Source organism: Sus scrofa, chromosome 1, assembly GCF_000003025.6.
Source record: "Sus scrofa isolate TJ Tabasco breed Duroc chromosome 1, Sscrofa11.1, whole genome shotgun sequence".
Taxonomy (NCBI): domain Eukaryota; kingdom Metazoa; phylum Chordata; class Mammalia; order Artiodactyla; family Suidae; genus Sus; species Sus scrofa.
The window spans coordinates 209,236,849-209,257,501 of record NC_010443.5 but is presented as its reverse complement, the minus strand read 5'-3'; the positions used below and the strand labels follow the sequence as shown (position 1 = coordinate 209,257,501).

The 20,653-nt window shown below is 35.5% G+C and overlaps 1 protein-coding gene across 16 annotated transcripts in view; it reads right to left on the bottom strand.

Annotated features, from left to right (window-relative positions):
• Nucleotides 1-20,653, bottom strand: part of MPDZ (multiple PDZ domain crumbs cell polarity complex component) — a 170,357-nt gene that overhangs the window by 94,296 nt on the left and 55,408 nt on the right. For all 16 annotated transcript variants that reach the window (XM_021063726.1, XM_021063743.1, XM_021063757.1 and 13 more), the window contains 7 exons: nucleotides 19,502-19,715; nucleotides 18,641-18,769; nucleotides 16,592-16,801; nucleotides 13,794-13,908; nucleotides 13,361-13,449; nucleotides 2,753-2,936; nucleotides 1,839-1,928 (listed from right to left, as the gene is read on the bottom strand). In XM_021063726.1, coding sequence (XP_020919385.1) covers nucleotides 1,839-1,928; nucleotides 2,753-2,936; nucleotides 13,361-13,449; nucleotides 13,794-13,908; nucleotides 16,592-16,801; nucleotides 18,641-18,769; nucleotides 19,502-19,715 — 1,031 coding nt within the window. The remainder of the gene's footprint in view (nucleotides 1-1,838; nucleotides 1,929-2,752; nucleotides 2,937-13,360; nucleotides 13,450-13,793; nucleotides 13,909-16,591; nucleotides 16,802-18,640; nucleotides 18,770-19,501; nucleotides 19,716-20,653) is intronic.

Here is a 20,653-nt window from a genome sequence, read left to right as displayed (position 1 = left end):
AAAAAAAAATCTACAAGGTATCACTCCCTAAATTATAGATTTTTTTGTTTATCACTTCTAGCATTCAGATTTCAAATTTAAAGAGTATTCTAAAATTCAGATTTCTCATTAGCTGCCTCCTTGTTAGTGGAATAAATGAGCTTTCACTCCAGGCCTATTTTTCAGGTTTGTTATGCCTTCAATTAATAAAATGATTGTTTTCTCCTTGAGAAACTGGAACAATAAACTATATATTTCTTTAAAAAACTGGAGACTAGCCCCCCCAAAGTGAGTGTTTTCTCTTCAAATGTCTATTCAGTCCAGAGAGGGATAAATGTGCAGGGTGAACATAGATTACAGGAACTCTTTCGACCTGGTGAGAGTTAGAAAGAGGAGGGCACTATCCTTCCCATAAAGCCGTTCTCTGATCCTGCTGTGTTTACACAGGCAGGCAGTGATTTAAGCGGGGTGGGATTTTGAGTAGAGAAAGTGTGGGATCTGGAAGCTGCTGTGCTGAGATCTGTATTCATACAATCAGTCTAAAGGCACACAAGCCTCCATTCTCCTCATTTCCCAAATGCCCAAGATTTCAGGAATATTTAAAATATAATAAAGCCCCATCTTGTGTTGACAGTGAGAAGTCAAATGACTTTCCGGGCTCACATAATGAGTCAAATTTCTGTGGAAGAGGCAATGACATCTATCCCTTGTCTGAGGACCAGTACTGGAGTAGATGCAGACATTTTTCCTTTATTTTAAAATGAATGTGGGAATCATGATTGTAAGGCTACACCCTCTCCCAACCATGCCCCACACATACATGCACATTCACCAAAGCAAAAGCGATGGCTGAGCCTTTAAGACAGTTCCCCACACCCATGTCCTCTTACTATTTTTAGTTTTAGGCTTTGAAGCATTTTTATCTTTTCTCACTACTTTTGATATTCACTTTATCCTATACAATTTCTACACCTAATAGCATAAAAATGGCAGAATGTGATTAACATCTGTGAATCCTACACATCTCACTCCTGGATATCACTGCAAACAGAAATAGTCTTTTAAAACAAAAAAGGTAAATCACAATTATCAGCAGAAAAAAAACCTTAACAATGAAAAAGTGAGTATTTTAAAGAACTACAAACCTTCAATATAATTATTTAAGGAAGGGCAGAATTCTCCTAAGGAAGCTCCATCTTGGACTTTGTTCAGTGAATTTAAGAAATGCCTACAGCAATATGACATGTCAGGGAAGCATACAGCATCCAGCCTAAAAAGATGGCAGTGACATTCTGGCATAACTGTATATATATTAAAACACTGAAGCTCTAAAAACTTTTTAAACAGTTTGGTGTCTAGGTTTATCATTAGAGAAGTCCTAGAAGGGCTTAATAATTCCTCTGTATAGCTCCTTTCAAAATTTAGAATCTTTGAAACATTTAGAATAAAAAGCCCCCCCAAATAAGGATAATTTCATACCTTAAAGAGCTTATGCTTTAAAGATACTCTTGTTTTCATTTTAAAAATTACTTTAAAACTTTACTATATTTATTTTTATTGCTCAATAAGAGATATGAAGGCATGTCTTAAGAAATAAGGAGTCTGAAATAAAACCATGGATGTAACTGAATGATTCCTAAAAGTTCTGGTTAAAAAGAAGAAAAAAGACTGACTCCGTGATAAAATCTGCCGGTTATAAACAATTTTAACCCGCTAGAGCAATTAATCATGTCTGTAAATATGGACTTTCATGAATCTCTGTTCTGAAAGTTTTTAAAAAGCATTTTACAGTGTATCCATAGAGCTTGAATCACATTTATAAAAATCACTTTCTAAAAATAAATAAATAATATAATAACCTGGCTCCAGGTGTTTGCCTTCTTCAACTGGTAATATGCTGGTATTTCTTCTATGCTCTTGTAAAGAATCTTCACCTTCTTCATGATTTTCTTTAAGATAAGAAGATTTTAGTACTTACATCTATAATATAATTAAACACTTGAAATTTTCAAACCCCACTATATTTATTTGAACCCCTGGAAAAACTTTTCAATAACCACATGTACTCAAAGGAAAGTTCTCCCATTAATGGGACAAAGAAGAGATAAAGTTTGCCTGTGACTGGCCTCCCTTTCTCTTAGTCTGTAATCAGTCATGTATGGCATAAATGCCAGAATGGTCAACAGTTTGAAAAATGAAACAGCACTTTCTAATCAAAAGCCTGATTTCTACCAATAAGCCCTCACATCGGTGAGCTACACAGGGATTTGGTAATCTTCAGAGATACACATGTTCAAACAGCTTATGAATGACATTTCCAACTGTGGAATTAAGAGTCTCATGCTCTATTGGCTGAGCTAGCCAAGCCAAAACATGGAATCAGAGTTGATTCCTTTGGGAAAAAGCTGGGAATTAGAACTGTTATGGGGGGGTCATACACAAATCTAGGCTTAATAGGTCCTCCTTAAAGAGAAAACATGGCAATGACATCCAAAAGGAAGGCAAGGACAGAAAGGTAAATGACTGCACACATTTCCACATGAGAAGTGGTGAATGAATAAAACATGACAGAAATCTGCTTTATAAAGAAGCTCATTCTATAGTTAATGGACACATCTCTGGTTCCACTTAAACCCAACTTCATTAAGTTCTCTTTTTATTTCATTCATGGTGAATAGTTAAGACTAAAACTCATTCTTTAATAATTTCAGAATTAGAAAAAAATCAAATGATTTGAAAGAGTCTAGCCAAAAACCAGAGTAAGTGACCTTACCTTTGCTTACACTGCCATCAGCAGGAGACAAAACCGTGTCTTTGGTGACATCCTCCCTTGATGTGAGCTCTGCTTCTTGCTTCATTCCTCTCCTCATCAGTGTCAGGTGCACAGTCTGTCCTGTGTGTCGCAACACCTCTACTGCTTGTTGATTGGTAAAACCCTGAAGGTTTGTGCCATCTACCTGTGATAAGCATATGTTTAAAAATGTCCTTTTTATTAGAAAAAATAATATGATATTTGTATTATCAAATCACCAAATGCATGGTCACCAGTTGTCATGGTCACCAGTTGCCTGTTCCCTAGTTCCTCACTGGGGAACAGGCAAACACCTGCTTGGGGACCAGTACTAGATGAGTCGCACGGGAATCACTCCAGATTGTTGTGTCAGGACTATTGTCCTTTGTTTTAATACAGACTAAGGGGTCTCACTTCTGGAAATTATGAGCCAGCAGTTCTAGGAAAGGGTCCAGGAGGCTACACTTTTTAAAATATTCTTTTATTTTTGCCATATATTAGTTTTAAACTTCTCATGCGATCCTAATGCACAGTCAAGTTGGAAACTAGTACTATGCAGGATGTAGAAGTACAGAAGGCAGTGAAGCAAGCGGCCACTGAGAGTGCTGACGAATTCCAAAATCATACTCACACTGGCTTTGGAAAGACAAAGAGGACAAAGACTACTTTCCTTTTCGTAATTTAAAAAATTTTAACTACACTTGATATACACTGTTCCTTCAATTTTTGCAGCACAACAAAGTTTATTTCTTTGCCTCTTTAAAAAGAAAAAAAAATCTCCCTTTTTATCTATTTCACAAATGAAAACACACTTGAAGATGCCCCACTCATCTTTCCAAATTACAGACAAGATCCTATCACCCACATTGCTTTCCACAGAACACTCCTTAAGACAATGCTCCAAATTCTCAACATGGCCTCGAATGCGCTGGGTCAACCCCACCTCCCACCACCGACCTCATCCTGCAAGATGCTTACTCTGCCCCTCAGCCTCAGAAGACCATGTCTATTCCTATGACCTTCGGGACTCCCTTCAGGCATGAGGTCTCTGTAAGTTCTGTCCCCTCAGTCTAGACTCTCTGGACAGCCAACTCTAGCCCATACTTTCTCATCTATTCACTTAGAAAATACCTATAACTGCTAACTTCTCAGTTCTCACTTAGTCACTTCTACAATTAAGCTATTTTGATGTCCTTGACTAATGCCCAGGCCCCAATTACCATTTCTTCTTCACAGCACTTGATCAGAAATTTAATTTTACAGTTTCTGCCATTATTTGGCTTATGACGGTATTCTCCAAGAGGACATCAAAACATAGTGCTGTTCACATAGTAAATATTCACAAACCGGAACTGGCTCATATGTCTAAATTTATTTGTAAAGAAAATTATATTCTGGAATTAGTAAATGCAGATTATAATATCTTATTTTTTAAAATTCTTAAAACTTGAAAACAGTTTGAAAAGGGAAAAAATAAGTTTAATGTTGAAATTCAAAGTCATTGATATTCCTTCTGAATTGTGACAAGGCTAAAAAAAATGGCTATAGAAACGCTGTTAGTGTCATGCTTTTCTCAGTAGTTTGACCACATTAGGCACTCAAATACTTACTAAATGAATAAGTATTACAGTAAGACCTGGATCAGTGGTCTCTCTAAAGAGACAAGCCACATCATTAACCCACTGAACCACAGCGGGAACTCCCAATGTAATAAAACTCATTAAACATATTTTAAAATCTCATTTGTTTTATATATGCACATATATATAAACTATACAGAAAAACAATATAATATATATAAAACTATATGTCATATAAATACATAGAGAGGAGAAAAGAGAGAGAAAGGAGTAGTTTATATACAGATTTTTTTTTTTAACTGAAAGGGATATTCAATCAAAAATCTAGAGTCCTCTGAACTAAATAATCATTCTTATACTTTACAAGTTACTTAAATCTTGTATGATACTTTGAGCTAAATGGCAACTTAAACATAAGTGTCTAACTTTCTCCTTTTTCCTCCTCTCTCCACAATGTTGATTCCCTTTTGGAAAGACTGATAAAAACATAATAACAGAGAACACACTGCAACAAAACTGGAAACCATGGAAGAAGACAAGTCCTTATTTCAGTAACTTGGAGGAACTTCTATTAGGAATGTTCTGGACATGACCAGATTGAAGACAGACCAGCTGAATCTCTACATGTTAGGGAAAAGCTTGTCTGGTCTATAAGATGAAACTTCAGTAAACTGTCTTTCATTAAAAGGAGGCAGTCAGATGGTACATCTGGAGCCTAATCATCGATTCCAAAATCTATACCAAGTGCTAAAGGTCACACCAAGCTGGGAGCGTGATGCAGCACAAAATTACATTAAGTGTAATGAAGTCACAGGATGCACACACATGCATATACACAGAACTCCATCTAACTCCTAGCTCCACAATACACAGAGGTAACAATCTCTCAGTACAGAGAGGCAATATTCCCCATTACAGTTTCTTGGTTTTCTCTCTAGTCTGTTAACCTACAAGTGAAACTGACTAAATTTTAAACTCTCCCCTTCCTTCTTACTTTGTCAATTCCTGAATTATCGACAAAAACCCATCAGAACTCCCATTTGTACAAACATAGTTCTCACTGAGAATAAGTAAAAAAAAACACAGGATATGGAATAAAATACCAGAGTCCAAAAGAAGGTGTGTGCTCTAAACCATCAATGCAAACATTTTCCAATGAGACTGACAATGTGGTAAACAGGAAAAGGTATTTTCTGAAGCCTCTCTTCAAAGGAATTCATATTTCATTGTATTTATGGAAGTAGGAATTATACAAAGAAGAAATAAATTATCTACCAAAAGAGAAAAAGAAAACTCTTACAATGAAGGCTGTCAATAGAATTTTAAATACTGCAAAAACAAAGTCAGGGAATAGAAGACAGGAACATGCAATTTTCCCATCTTTCAGATAATAATAATTAATAGAAAAAAAACAATCAGAGAAATAAGACTGAAGACGTAACATGGCTGAACGAGAAAATAATATAAATGTAAAAAGAATTACGAGGAGAATGGAATAATTGAGGGAAAGTAATCAAATAAATTATTACGAGGTAAGGAAATTTACCTAGGTCTATAAATCAAAGAGGTCCATGAAAAACTAGAGAAAATTAGCACCTGGATATATCTTGAAAAAATTCTTGGATTACAAAAGTTAAAAGAGAAAGATCTACCAGCATCTAGGCAACAGAGTGAGCAAGCTATCCTGAGGATTTCTGAAAGAAATTACAAACCACAAATTTTATACTCAGTGTTAACACAGGTGAAAATGGAAATTATGTTTGAGATGCTATCTATGATCCTATACCAAAGTGTGTTGTGAGAGGGCCACCTTGCAGAAATTTAAATCATGTGCTCAAGAATTATAATTGGTACACATTTCGGGCTTAAAATGGCTGAGTTGTTAATGATTAGGAAAATTTAAGAGAAGGTTTATTTCGTGTTTTAGAAAGAGTGTGATAACTCTCCATCTCACCCACTGAGATGTTTAGCTTTTGATGACAAATCAGAAGGATTGTGTCACCTGTTACAGGGAAGAATGTAGCAGACTGCGTGTCTAACTCCACCAGGAGGTTAAGAGAGAGGCTATTTGATTGCTTTGACAGTGCAGCAAGAGAAAACTGGTGTTACGCTGAGAACTGCTCAAGAGCCTGACTTTCTCTGGGCATGAACCAAAAGAAGGCCACACACATGAGAGAGCCAGGCTAGAGAGATTTGGATATCTACCCCTAGGGAAGGATGGTACCCAAAGAGAGAAGCAATGGAGTAGAATGCTGAGAAACTAGGGCCAAGGGAAGAGTCAGTCAGATGGAAAATCCACCAACTGTCATGGAAAGTTAAGTCAAGTACCTCCACTAGGATCTCCCAGAAGCCTAAGACGTACGTGACCATCCGCTTTAAACACATGCACCAGCCTCATTCAACATAAAGCCATCTTATAGCAGTGCCAGTCAAGAACGTAGTGTCTTATCGTCCTTCCCTCTCTTCCTTCTGTCACCTTTTACACTGGCAACAGTCAGAAACCACAAGAAGATGAGGGAGGAAGAAAGAAGGTACATAAGGAAGAATGACTGCAAAGTACACTCTCTGTCCCTAAGTAAGCCATCGGTCCACAGCAGGTCTCTGCTAGGCCAGAGCTGTGGTTTGAAATTAGATTATTATTTAGGAAAGGAAATTTTTAATTACTAAGTTGGGGCTGTATTTGGTGATTTTAATTGGCTATAGGACATTTACTCTCTGAGAATAACATAAGTCATGGGACCTGCATAAGATTTCTTCCAGGGGAAAGGGGTGATCCTTCCCTGCAGAAAATTAAAAGGGACAGTTGATGATAAAATTTTAAAAGTTGTATAAGATGATTCCCACTAAGTCTTCCTTATGCAAAATCTATGTTATCCCCAGCAAAATCATCCAAGTGTGCAAAGGAGTCCAACGAGGCTGTCAGCCAGAAAATGTTCAGAAAGTCTACCAACATACTTTCTGTAAAGTCCACTCAAAAAACACTCTAGATGACTGAGAGATTACTCAATATTCTGTGACAACCTATATGGGAAAAGAATCTGAAAAAGAATGGATATGTGTGTATATATATCTAAATCACTCTGCTGTACAGCAAAAATTATCAAGAACATGGTAAATCAACTATACTTCAATAAAAGTTTAAAGAATGAAAAAATAAAATAAAATTCAAAGAAAGAATGTAGGGGCATACAAGATCCAGTGCTGAATAATAAAATAAGCAAAATTCAAGTCTAAATAATACTATTACAGCACAACCAAATGTTTCAAGTCTTAGTCCATAAAAGACCTATAAAGTGGTATGTAGTAAGTTGTCTGCAATAGCAAACAACTATAAACAACATAACTCTCCATGAATAAGGGTTGCTTAAATATATTACAATAGATCTATCTGTATGTATTGATATGATCATACCTCTTCAACATATTTTTTTCTTTTTTCTTTTTTTAATTACTCAAATGAATTTATCACCTCTGTAGTTGTATAATGATCATTCACAGGATTTCCATCACATAACCCAATATATTTCTAAGTAAAATTAAAAAAAAGTATAAACTAATGTGATCCCATTTAAATACAGGTACATGGAAATCTTCTGAAATTTTAAATCATAAACCATTAAGAGTACTTTCTAGGAAAAGGCCTTTTTTCTTAACTATGTTCAAATTTTATAGTCTTTAAACTTCAAAGATAAAAAATAATCTAAAAGAAATTAACATATTATTTGCCCTCAAAGTATTCTAGAAAAGGAGAAATATATCACAAAATCTCAACTTTGAGGTTGCATAAAAATTATTAAAATGCACAGAAGTTAGGCCACAAGTTTTCACCTGCAATAGATTTTTATGGCTCAATTCTTTAAAAATGCAGTTTCATTAAGAAAAAATCTAATGTATATGATTTTATCTACTTAATAGTCATAAAGTTCAAATACCTTTTAAAAAACCATTTTTTCCTTTTATTTCAAAACTTGACTATGTGTATTTAAAAACACATTCTGGGCCCCAAGTTCTGAGATAGTAAGTACTAGCATAGAAGAAATTGCTATAATGGACTAATTTCAGACTTTTAAATCTAGACTTTAGTTCAAACTTCTCAGCATCTTCTTCATGTGTAATACAAGAATAATGGTACCTACTTTTCCGAAATTACTTGCATGGCACTATACTGAAAAGATACTCAGAAACTGGTATACGTATTAATAAAAAGTGACTAATAAATATAAAAAAATTCAAGTTTTCATGGGAGCAGTGTCTGTCAAATATAATTACATCCATCATATATGAGACAAAATCACCAAAACCTAAATTAAGGTCCAGGCTGGCTCTGGTCCCTCATTATCACAGGAAAAGAGTTAAGAGGTGGCTTTAGACCCCACTGTACCAGAGACAAAAGTACTTCGGAACTATGTGCAATGGCAATAAATTGCCTCTGTGCTACATTAAGGGCAGATCCAACATCCTCATAATATGCAGTTCAGGTACCAAAATTTACAGGGAGAAATCCTAGTTGAAGCAAATGGAAAACCCCTGGTCCTTAGTCTACTCAATCTAGCTGGCCAAACCCTCCTCCAACACAGCCTATTCCTACATACACACATAAAGAGAGAACTTGAGACAATTAACAAAGACAGAATATCAAACACAATGTTTGATACCTGTCCTTATTTACATACTTATTTAAATTTTTCTAATTCAGACATAATTCTATACTGCTTTTATCAAGGATTTCTGTATACCAATCTAAAAAAAAGGAATACATGATTTTGCCTAAAGACAAGTTTGGTCAACTTTAAAAAAAAAAAAAAAAGTAGAGTCCTTCTAATAAGTAATTCATATAAAGAATAGTAAGATATAATGAAAAAAGGTCTCATTTGCTCTACTCCCTGCCCCCATAAGGCCTATAGAGAAACCCTAGGGGACAACAGAGCATAAATGATAAAACAGGAATCTTAGAACAAAAGAGTTTAATGTTTTAAAATAATACTTCCTCGGAGTTCCCATTGTGGCACAGTGGTTAACGAATCCGACTAGGAACCATGAGGTTGCGGGTTCAATCCCAGGCCTTGCTCAGTGGGTTGAGGATCCGGCATTGCCGTGAGCTGTGGTGTGGGTTGCAGACACGGCTCAGACCCCACATTGCTGTGGCTGTGGCGCAGGCCAGCAGCCACAGCTCCGATTAGACCCCTAGCCTGGGAATCTCCATATGCCGAAGGTACGGCTCTAGAAAAGGCAAAATAAATAAATAAATAAAATAAAATAATACTTCCTCAAAATAGTAGTAAGATAATTTCTTAGTCTTCTTACCACTTCAACAATTACAAAATGAAAACAGTATAGTTTCAAATAGCTGCTAAGACATAACTGAAAAAACAAAGACAACAGTTGTGAAAATGCAACTAGTGCAAAGAATTTTACTACCCCATCTCAAAAGCCCACAAGATGGTGGTATTTTGCACAAAATTAATGCAAGATCAGAAGTACTGCATGATGTTCCCTAGAAATCTGAGGTGTTTCTAACTCTGAGGTAAGAGAATCTTGCTAAAAATTCAAAATCAGAATTGATGATAGCAAAGAAAAATGACTTTATTGAAAGCAGGTAAATACTTCAGAAGAAGAGGGCTTTTATTTTTGAGTCAACAATTTCCTGTAGGGTTGATCTTGTCCAAGCAAAATTATATTTGAAGTTCCACTTACATAAGAATGAAAATAATGACAAGTTTGAAGGGAATATTTTGTGAGACTCAAATGTGTAATTATTTCAGGCATTCAATAAACATCTGCTTAATTAAACTGTACTTATGTGCCAAGTATACTAGGTATTTTAACTGAATAACTCATTTAGTTTTCCTAAAAATCATACTACGGAAGTTTGCTTATCCCAGTTTTGTAGGTAAAGAAATCCTGCTTCTTGCTAAATGCTTAACAGAGTTAGATGATCCAGCAATTCCACTCCAAAGTATACACCCAGGAGAAATTAAAACATACTTTTACATAAAAGTTTGTACATGAATTTTCAGTGTGGCATTGTCTAGTAAGAGTCAAAATGTGGAAACAACCCAAATGCCCATTACCTGATGACATGGATAAAATGTGGTATGGTGACACAGAGGAATATTATTCAGCTATGAAAATAAAGGAGTTCCCATCGTGGCACAGCAGAAATGAATCCAACTAGGAACAATGAGGTTACAGGTTCAATCCGTGGCCTTGCTCAGTGAGTTAAGGATCTGGTGTTGCCGTGAGCTGTGGTGTAAGCCCACAGCTGTAGTTCCTACTGGACCCCTAGCCTGGGAACCTCCATATGCCACGAGTGCAGCCCTAAAAAAAAAAAAGGCAAAAAATTTAATTAATTAAGAATTGATATATGCTATAACATGGATGAACCCTGAAAACATTATGCTAAGCAAAAGAAGCAAATTACAAAAGGATCACCTCTTAAATGGTTGTTTTTACATGAAAAGTCCAGAACAGGCAAATCTATAGATTGGTAGTTGTCCAGGTCTGGAGGATGGGGGAATTCAGCAGTAACCACTAATGGGAAGGGGTTTCTCTCAAGGGTAATAAAAATGTTCTATAGTTGGTTGTGATAATGGATGTACAACTGTGGATATACTAAAAGTCTCTGAATTATACACTTTAAATGGACAAGTTGTATGTTCTATGGGTTGTATCTCAAGAAAGCTGACTGTTAAAAGAGCTTTCTATTGGATTAAAATATACAGCTTGTGAGGAGTATTAGCTATGTATTCAATTTTTAATTCCTTATCAGATATGGATTTAGAATATGTATATATTCACTCTCTCTTTCTTCTTTTCTTCCAAAATGAAAAAGTGTAGAGTAGTTAATTTTTATTCTATGTTAAAAAAAGAGATACAACAGGAAAGCTCTTTTCCAGGATATAGTCAGCCTAGGTGGGCAAGGATAACTTAATCTTAAGAGCAAATTTTAAGAGGTAAACAGGTGTAGTTAGGAGTTCTATAGAACTAAGGTCAAGAAAAGTCAGGAAGCTGCAATGTAGAAGCAAAGAGCAGAGACAAAGGACACCTTTTTTTTTTTTAATTGTGAAATAAAACTCAAAACATGAAATTTACCATCTTACCCATTTTAAGTATACAGCTCAGTAGTGTTAAATATATGCACTTCACTATATGATAGACTCCAGAATATTTTCATCTTTCAAAACTGAAATTCTATACTCACTAAACAACAGCTCCTCATCTCCCCTTCTCCCTGCCCCTCACAACAACTATTGTATTTTCTGCTTCTAAAGTCTGACTACTTCAGCTATTATTAAGTGAAAACACACAGGATTTGCTTTCTTGTGCCTGGCTTATTTCGCTTAGCATAACATTCTCAAGACGTAGGATTTGACAGAATTTCCTTCTATATAAGACTATGTTCTGAAGTCCCGCTGTGGCTCAGTGGAAACAAACCCTACTAGTATCCAAGAGGATGTGGGTTTGATCTCTGGCCTTGCTCAGTGAGTTAAGGATCCAACCTTGCTGTGACCAGTGGTGCAGGTCACAGAAATGGCTTAGATCTGGCATTATTGTGGCTATGGCGAAGGCCAGCAGCTATAGCTCTGATTTGACCCCTAGCCTGGGAACTTCCTTATGCTGTGGGTGCAGCCCTAAAAAGAAAAAGAAAAAGAAAAAAAAAGACTACATTCTATTCTACTGTATGTAGATACCACGTTTTGTTTAACCATTCATCTGCAGATGGACATCTGGGTCACTTATCAGCTGTTGTGAAAAAATGCTGCAATGAACAAGGAGTCTTCTATCTTAACATTCTACTTTCTTACTACTATTAAGATCCTAAAGGGATAACAAAGACTTCATTTAAGCATAAACAAATACATATTAAGATAAATCAGCATCCCCAAAATGTATTCTCAGGAATATTAATCTATGTTCGAGGAAAGAAAGGACTCACGATTACAAAAGTTTAGGTAACTCTGAAGTACAAGGGTTAAACAAGTTTCTTTACTGCAGAACTTCTCAGTCTTGATTTTTCAATGTGCAATGTGAAGCATGTATATCACATGCAGTTTCTCCTAAACTTATTTAACCAGAAAGCCGTTGATGCAGGGTCTCATGAAATTGTGTTCTGAGAAGTAGTTAAGGTAGTCCAGTTACCACAAATACTGAACCAACAGCTGGATTCTTTATACAGTGTCTTGAATAGTCAGATGGCGAAAAAAAAAACCTTCTAATGTTACTAGGATAACAACAAACAATTTGATCTAATAGGAGGTGCTGGATCTATTTCTTCTATTCTTTCTACTCTTAGAGCTAAAAGGAACTTTGGTCATGGTGCCAACAATAACAGCATCATTTTGCTAATGTAAAAATGCACACAACCCTAGTTCAGATTCAAGTACACTAAAGATTTTAACATCTACTCTTTTTTTTAATCTATATTTTTTTTCTATTTTTTCTTATTTTATTTCTTAGGGCCACACCTGTAGCATATGGAGGTTCCCAGGGGTCAAATCAGAGCTACAGCTGCCAGTCTACGCCACAGCCACAGGAGCACCAGATCCAAGCCATATCTTCGACTTACACCACAGCTCATGGCAACACCGGATCCTTAACCCACTGAGCGAGGCCAAGGATTGACCCCACAACCTCATGGTTCCTAGTCAGATTCGTTTCTGCTGCACCACAATGAGTACTCCCTTAACATCTACTCTTTAGCTTTCTATTTTAGTCTGCAACTAAAATACAAGTATGATTATTAATGTGACCAACTCACTACAACCAGACATCATTGTATCAGAAAATATTCAAGAAAGAGTCCTACTTTTAAAATTGAGATAATAAAGCTTCTACCTAATGCTCTTACTTTCCACAAAATAATAAAATGGGTAATTATGATGTCAGCCTCAAATCACCAAAGCAATCTTAAGATAGTACAAAGCTACCTTTAGTTCTTAAAACTGAGTAAACTAGGAGAATGCATTCTCAACCACTAAAATTAACAAAGCTAATTAAATATGTTACTTACTGCTATAATTTGGTCTCCAATTTGGATTCTTCCATCATGTTCAACAGCACTGCTCTTTGTAATGCTCTTTACAAAGATTCCTGAAGGTTCTAAGATTAGAAATAGGTTTGGTTTTGGTTTTTGTTTTGTTTTGTTTTACTATTTACAAAGCACCCTCAAAGAATATCCATTATAAAGTACAATTTTGAATAGATATATCTTAACAAACCACACAAACAAAAACACTGGTAGAAATTGAGGCTACACAAAAGACAAGGGTTTTTGCCCAACTGAAATAAAATATACGTCACTTGCATTAAATCATTCCTAAGGAAGGTTTCAATTAGTTTATCAGAAAATCTGAAAACATATTGATTTGATTATTTCATAAGACAAAGATATCAGAGGCAATTGCCAAGATAAAAGAAATAAACTATTAATGCTTAAAAACTACCTAATTTTTTATCGCCAATGTAACCAGCAATGGTAATTCCCAATCCTTGGACATTTTTAGTGAGTTCTACATCAAATGTCTCACTTTCTTCACTTTTCTGAGTGGAAGCATCAACCTAAAATAAAATGGATAAGTAAATATACAGAAAAATAAACATATAAAGAAATAATACACTTCTTAAGCCACAATCTCATTTAGAAATAATATGATACAATTAGGTATTAGAGAACTCTGCTAGAGGATTATAATAGGGATTATTCCTTAGTCTTGACAACTTGGACTGAGCATCACATTTTTGCTGAAAAGGAATGTCAGGAGTAAAGCTGAATGTCCCAATCAGAGAAACACATTATTGTTTCTGTGTGGAAAATGTAAAAAATCAAATAGTTTCTTATTTTAACAAATTCTGTTTTCAAGGATGGCTCATCTTTGTTTTTGAAGGAGTTAGGATATTAATACAGTTGAAACAACTCATGTTTTGAACTCATATCAACAAGTTCAAATCTAGCTTTGCCAATGAATTTTTTTCTAAGCATCACTTTGCTCAACTGTCTATCAGGAATAAGAACAAGTCCAGCTAACATTTATTTAACAGTTTCTATATAACAGGCACTTGACATATCTCAATTAATTTACTCCTTAGAATAAGCTTATGAGGTAGGTACAATTACCGTCAATTTTTCTCTGAGGAATCTAAGGAATATAAACTCTTCCAAGGACAAACAGTGAGCAATCTAGTAGAGGCACAACTGGAAGGCAGATAGGTTGGATACAAAGCCTTGCTGTTATATGCTGCATAGTACATAAATCCCTCCTAGAATGTATGTGGGGGGTGGGGTGGAGGGCAGTGTACTGTCCATTCAGGACATGCTGTTACTACTATTTTATGTTGGGAGCTGATTCTAACACCATGAATATGAATCATCTTCCAGATATATTACTAATAGACTGATGATTATTTTGAAAGCCAGTGAAATGTACTAGAAAGCTAATAAAAACTGTCCTTGTATTTGCTTTATAAATTCAGGCTTTAAGAAGGAAACATGCCTTTTGGCACTGATTTGTTTCATTCCTGGAATGATACCTGAAAGCAGGTTTCTTTAATATGCAGACTTGTTATTATATATGGGACTGAAGGGCAAGCCTGCCTAAACTGAATATGAGTGGACTAGTGTAGTAGGTCATCAATAAGTTGATGGCATCATATGTCAGTATGGGGTCAGCATATCCCACAGAGAACCCTAGAAAGATACCAAGAATGAAGTTTATGGTTTGAATGGACATGCAGGTCGGAGCTAGCTGATAATGCTTCCTGATTTTCTTTACATACGCTCTGTATCTCACTGATAAGTCCACCTAAATGAGATATAACTTCATAATAAAGTTTATTTTTTCATTGTACATAATTATCTGTGCAAACTTAGCAAAAGTTTAAAGTTTAGATAATTACAAGAAAATGACAGGATGAAATCTGCTTCAATTGAAACAAATGTGTTTTCTATTTTTAATAAGACTTATGCGAGTGCTATTTTAGAGGGTGGCAATTTGACTATCGAATGGTTTTAAAAGGGGCACAAGCTTCAGAAATGATGATATGCACAGAATAGATATTTTTCTAAGCTTTCAATTACATCAAGTGGTTTTCGGTATTGCATTCATTTATATATTGCTGAATAAAGTGTTTTGTTTACCACAAAAGAATGCCATTTAAATACTTTCATAAACAGGCTTGCTTTCTTTACTTCTTTCTCCCTGCAAAAAATAGCAACCAGATTCAATCCTAAAAACAACAGAATCATGAAAAATTTCAAATGTTCTAATAAAGTTTTAAAGGGCTTGCAGAGGTTAGAATATTAAAAAAAGAATTTGTAGCAAACAGAAAAAACACTATAATAGAAATATATATATATAACTGTTTTAGATCTGTAAGAAAGGACTGTAAAACTTGCATTTTCCATAAAGTTCATCTAGAAATTGAGAGGAATTATCTTCCTAAATATTTAAGAAATTGCTGGATAAAATTATTTTGTTCATAATTTAATCCACAAGTCTTGTGACCTGAACTATTTCAGATAACCATCACATTCCAATAATTTTGAAATGTTCTAACTTTTTTCATATCAAGTTAAGAACAAAGATGGAATGCTATGCCTACGAATACAGCTTTTGTTACAACCTAAAAGCATAACCGTTATTTAAAAAATTAATTGACTGGGTCAAGGACAGACTTCTTAGGACAAATATGATAGCAGTTCTACAATATACCTTAAAATAATAATATCGAAAGGTTTTGGTGAGCTTTATTCATCCACTCTGCCCCCAAAAAGACACTAAAAGAAACTTAATTGACATATCTCAATTAATTTACTCCTTAGAATAAGCTTATGAGGTAGGTACAATTACCATCAATTTTTCTCTGAAAAGGAAATGAATGGAATCTACAGTCAACCTTACCGAGGGCCTTCAAAATAAGCAAAAGTTAGAATTCAAGATTTTAGGTATTAGTAGCAAATAATTCTTCAAAATTTATCCACACTTCAAAACACTATCCTTATAAATGTGCTGCTTAAAGAAAAATGGAAAATAGTAATCTAATATTTTTAATTCATACAACCTCTGTTATACTTTACTCCTAAGTAATAAACAATTATTAGTGCTGAAACCTCTCTACATTTGAATTGTTTCATTCTTTAGCATTAATACACTAACATTAAAAAGTCTAATTTCTAAATAAACATCATTATCACGTAAGAGCTATAGTCTATGACCTTCCCATTAACCATTTTTAATCTCCTTACCCGCATCTCTGGAGTGGAAGATGGAGATGAGGAAAGCGTGACACCCAAAGAGGCGGGTGCTGCTGGTTCTTCTATCGCACCTCTCGCAATCATCAACTTGACTCTATTGCCACATTGTCTGAGGACTTGGGCCACTTGCTCACTGCTCATTCCTGCTAGATCTGTGTCACCAATCTTTAGGATGTGGTCACCACTGCATAATCTTCCATGCTGAATAAAAAGAAATCGATCAGGATGTTACTGTTGCTATTACCAATATTAATATTATTAACTTCATCAGAGAAATCCTAAATGAGGGAAAGGGAATAAATAATGACAAAAGACAGGATATGAATTACCAACCATGGTACATTAAACATGTGGTTGTAATGTTAGCTATCTTCTGAAGCATCCTAATGCCATTCAATGTGATGCTAATAACTAAAATTCACAAATATTCTTCAAATCAATAATTTGTATGAGCCTTTCATTGATTTCTTTGAACATGATGTAAGAAAACACTGGTCTTTCTGTGAATTTTTGGAGGGACCCCCAAAAACAGAAAACGCTATTAAAGAAAGATGAAATATAGCTCATTATACAAATGCATAATATTCAAAATATGGTATGCACCACAAAAAAGCACTGAGTTAGTACTATAATTTTCTGCCTTGCCATTTCAATTATAAACATCCCTAAAGAACTCATTTGCAGAAGAAATCCTTGGGAGATATAAATGCCTACAGACAAGGGAAGTGACCAGCAGTCTGATAAGCCTCCATATAAGCCCTGCCCACTAGAACCTCCTGCAATAATGAAAATATGCATTGTCCGATACGAAAGCCACAGACAACATGTGGCTATAGAGCATTTGAAATATAGCAAATCCATTTGAGAAAGTGAGGTGGTAATTTTATTTAATTTTAATTAATTCAAATTTGAATTTAAAAAGTGATATGTGGCAAGTACCTAGAGTATTAGACAGTGCAACTCTACACAGGAGATAAAGCTTATTTATCACAAGCCTGTCAATTAGAGAAATTCCACTGCATACTGCTTGATACTGGATAATGTTTAAAATTTAAAAAGAAAACATGCATACTATTGTGTCACTGTCAATACCTCTACTGATAAGGTTGCCCATAAATCTGCCTTTCATTTATGAATATGAAAAATATTTACAAACCTAACTTCATAATTTAAATACACATGCAAAAGCAAACAGCTTTATAAACAAAACATTATAACCAATGCAAAAGATACACTAGAACTTGTCAAATTAAAATATAAATCATAATTAATAACTTTAAATTTTCACACATATATTCTAACATTATATAGAATCAATAGTGGAGTTCCCGTCGTGGCGCAGTGGTTAACGAATCCGACTAGGAACCATGAGGTTGCGGGTTCGATCCCTGCCCTTGCTCAGTGGGTTAATGATCCGGCGTTGCCGTGAGCTGTGGTGTAGGTTGCAGATGCGGCTCGGATCTCGCGTTGCTGTGGCTCTGGCGTAGGCTGGTGGCTACAGCTTCGATTCAACCCCTAGCCTGGGAACCTCCATATGCCGTGGGAGCGGCCCAAGAAATAGCAACAATAACAACAACAACAACAACAAAAAAAAGAATCAATAGTAACGCTTTAATTAACTACTCTAAGTGATTAAAAAGGCGGTGATTCATATACAAAGATGAAACCAGTGACCTATTCCTAAAAGAACATGAGTCTTATTTTTTTTCCCCTCAATAATGAAGTATTCTTTTTTCCATAATACTCTGAGGCTATAAAACAAATAACTAGGCTCATAAACATGGTTTATCATTATAAAATAAAGGAGAGCTACTTCTATAATAATCAAAATCATAACCTGGGCTTTAGTCTATGAATCTCAAGAGTCTTAAGATCACTCTCTATAACTGTAACTGAAGATCAAGGTCTCTTTTCAAATGTAATTCTCCTCAGGTCAATGAGAAACACTCTACAGAGAAGACTGGCCAAAAAAAAAAAAAAAAGATTCTAACATTATCATATTACGTGGTAAGACATAAAAGATCTGCTGGAGTGGCTTACCTGATCAGCTACTCCTCCAGGGAGAATGGTTTTCACGATCACACCAGTTGCTTTTCCTCCTACAATGCCAAATCCCAGACCAGAACCATCATTCACCAATTCGATAGTTTCCACATGCTGCCAGTGAACCTGAAAACAAAGCTCCCATATTAATTTGAAAGCATTTAAGAAAAACTAAAATTTTATTACACTTGAGATTTTTGTGAATATTATTCTGTAATTAGTATTAAATAACTGAGTGCAGACATAATAATGAGCCTTAACAGTTTCCCTTTTATTTGGTATACTTCTCTTTCAACAGATTGTTAGTTACTGATGTAATGATTCTTGTTATTACCAATGCATCATTATAGTGACCACATTTTACCAGGTAAAGAGAGACAGCAATTTGTGAGATACTTTTTAAAACTTAAAAAAAAAAAAAAAGCAATGAACAAGGGAAAAAGAAAAAGGGTTAGCTGTAAACCTTTAGCTGTAAAGAACTTATGCATAAATCCTGTTGCACAGGATTCCAAATTAAATGAGCTCTTAAAGTCACTGACTTCTCAGTGAAACAACATACAAAGCAAAATCATGATTTTATTTGTTTACAAATGAGTCAATTTTTTAAGGGATTAAATTTTTTTTTAGGCATGATATGAAGTTAAAAAAAAACTACACCAAGAAAACTAAAAAGGTTTTTTAAAAGCTGGAAACTTTATCATAATTACATAATAAGTATCCTAGGCTAGGGAGAGAGAAAAGAACAAAAAGGCAAAAATCCAAGAAGTACAAAGAACTTACAGGAATTGTGAACCTGTACCAAACCAAAAAGAATTAGAAAAATATATTCTATTCCTCTTGAAAATCATGTGTACTCACCGGATTGGAGTGAGCTGAAATGGTGCTGGCCGCAGAAGGAGAACGGGAAACTATGGGGCTGATGAGCTGAGGCAATGAGCCTCTGGCAATAACTAGCTGGACATTATCTTTGGCTTTCTGCAGGATGCTGATGGCCTGCTGATGCGTAATTGTCTGATCAAGTGCCTGTCCGTTAATAGCGAGGATTTGATCAGTTTCCTTCAATCTTCCATCTCTAGGAATGAAAACGGAGGTAAAAGATAAACTGTTGGTTCTCAAGAAATGACATTTTCTCCAACATGCATTTTCAGGTTAATTTTAAACCCATTTTCTTTTCTTTTTTTTGTCTTTTTTTTTTTTTTTTTTTTTTTGTCTTTTTGCCTTTTCTAGGGCCGCTCCCACAGCATATGGAGGTTCCCAGGCTAGGGGTCTAATCAGAGCTGTAGCCACAGGCCTACACCAGAGCCACAGCAACACGGGATCCGAGCGGTGTCTGCAACCTACACCACACCTCACAGCAACAGCAGATCCTTAACCCACTGAGCAAGGCCAGGGATCAAACCCGCAACCTCATGGTTCCTAGTCAGATTCGTTAACCACTGCGCCACGACAGGAACTCCTAAACCCAATTTCTTTTTTTTTTTTTTTTTTTTTTTTTTTTTTTGTCTTTTTGCTATTTCTTGGGCCGCTCCCGCGGCACATGGAGGTTCCCAGGCTAGGGGTCTAATCAGAGCTGTAGCCGCAGGCCTACACCAGAGCCACAGCAACACAGGATCCGAGCGGTGTCTGCAACCTACACCACAGCTCATGGCAACGCCGGATCGTTAACCCACTGAGCAAGCGCAGGGACCGAACCCACAACCTCGTGGTTCCCAGTCGGATTCATTAACCGCTGCGCCACGATGGGAACTCCCTAAACCCATTTTCTAATGCCCACACTTTGTAAGCGTTTTCCTGTAGTCCTACATCTTTTTTCAATTTATTTAATTTTTATCTATATGAAATGGTGTCATTTTTATGATAGTCATTCCATGATTCAGGTAGGCCCAGTCATTACACTGTATACCTTAATCTTACACAGTGCTGTATGCCAACTATATCTCAATAAAATTGGAAAGAAAAAAAAAATGTTTTTGTTTTGGCTACAGTTACCCACCCCTAATGAAACCCTCC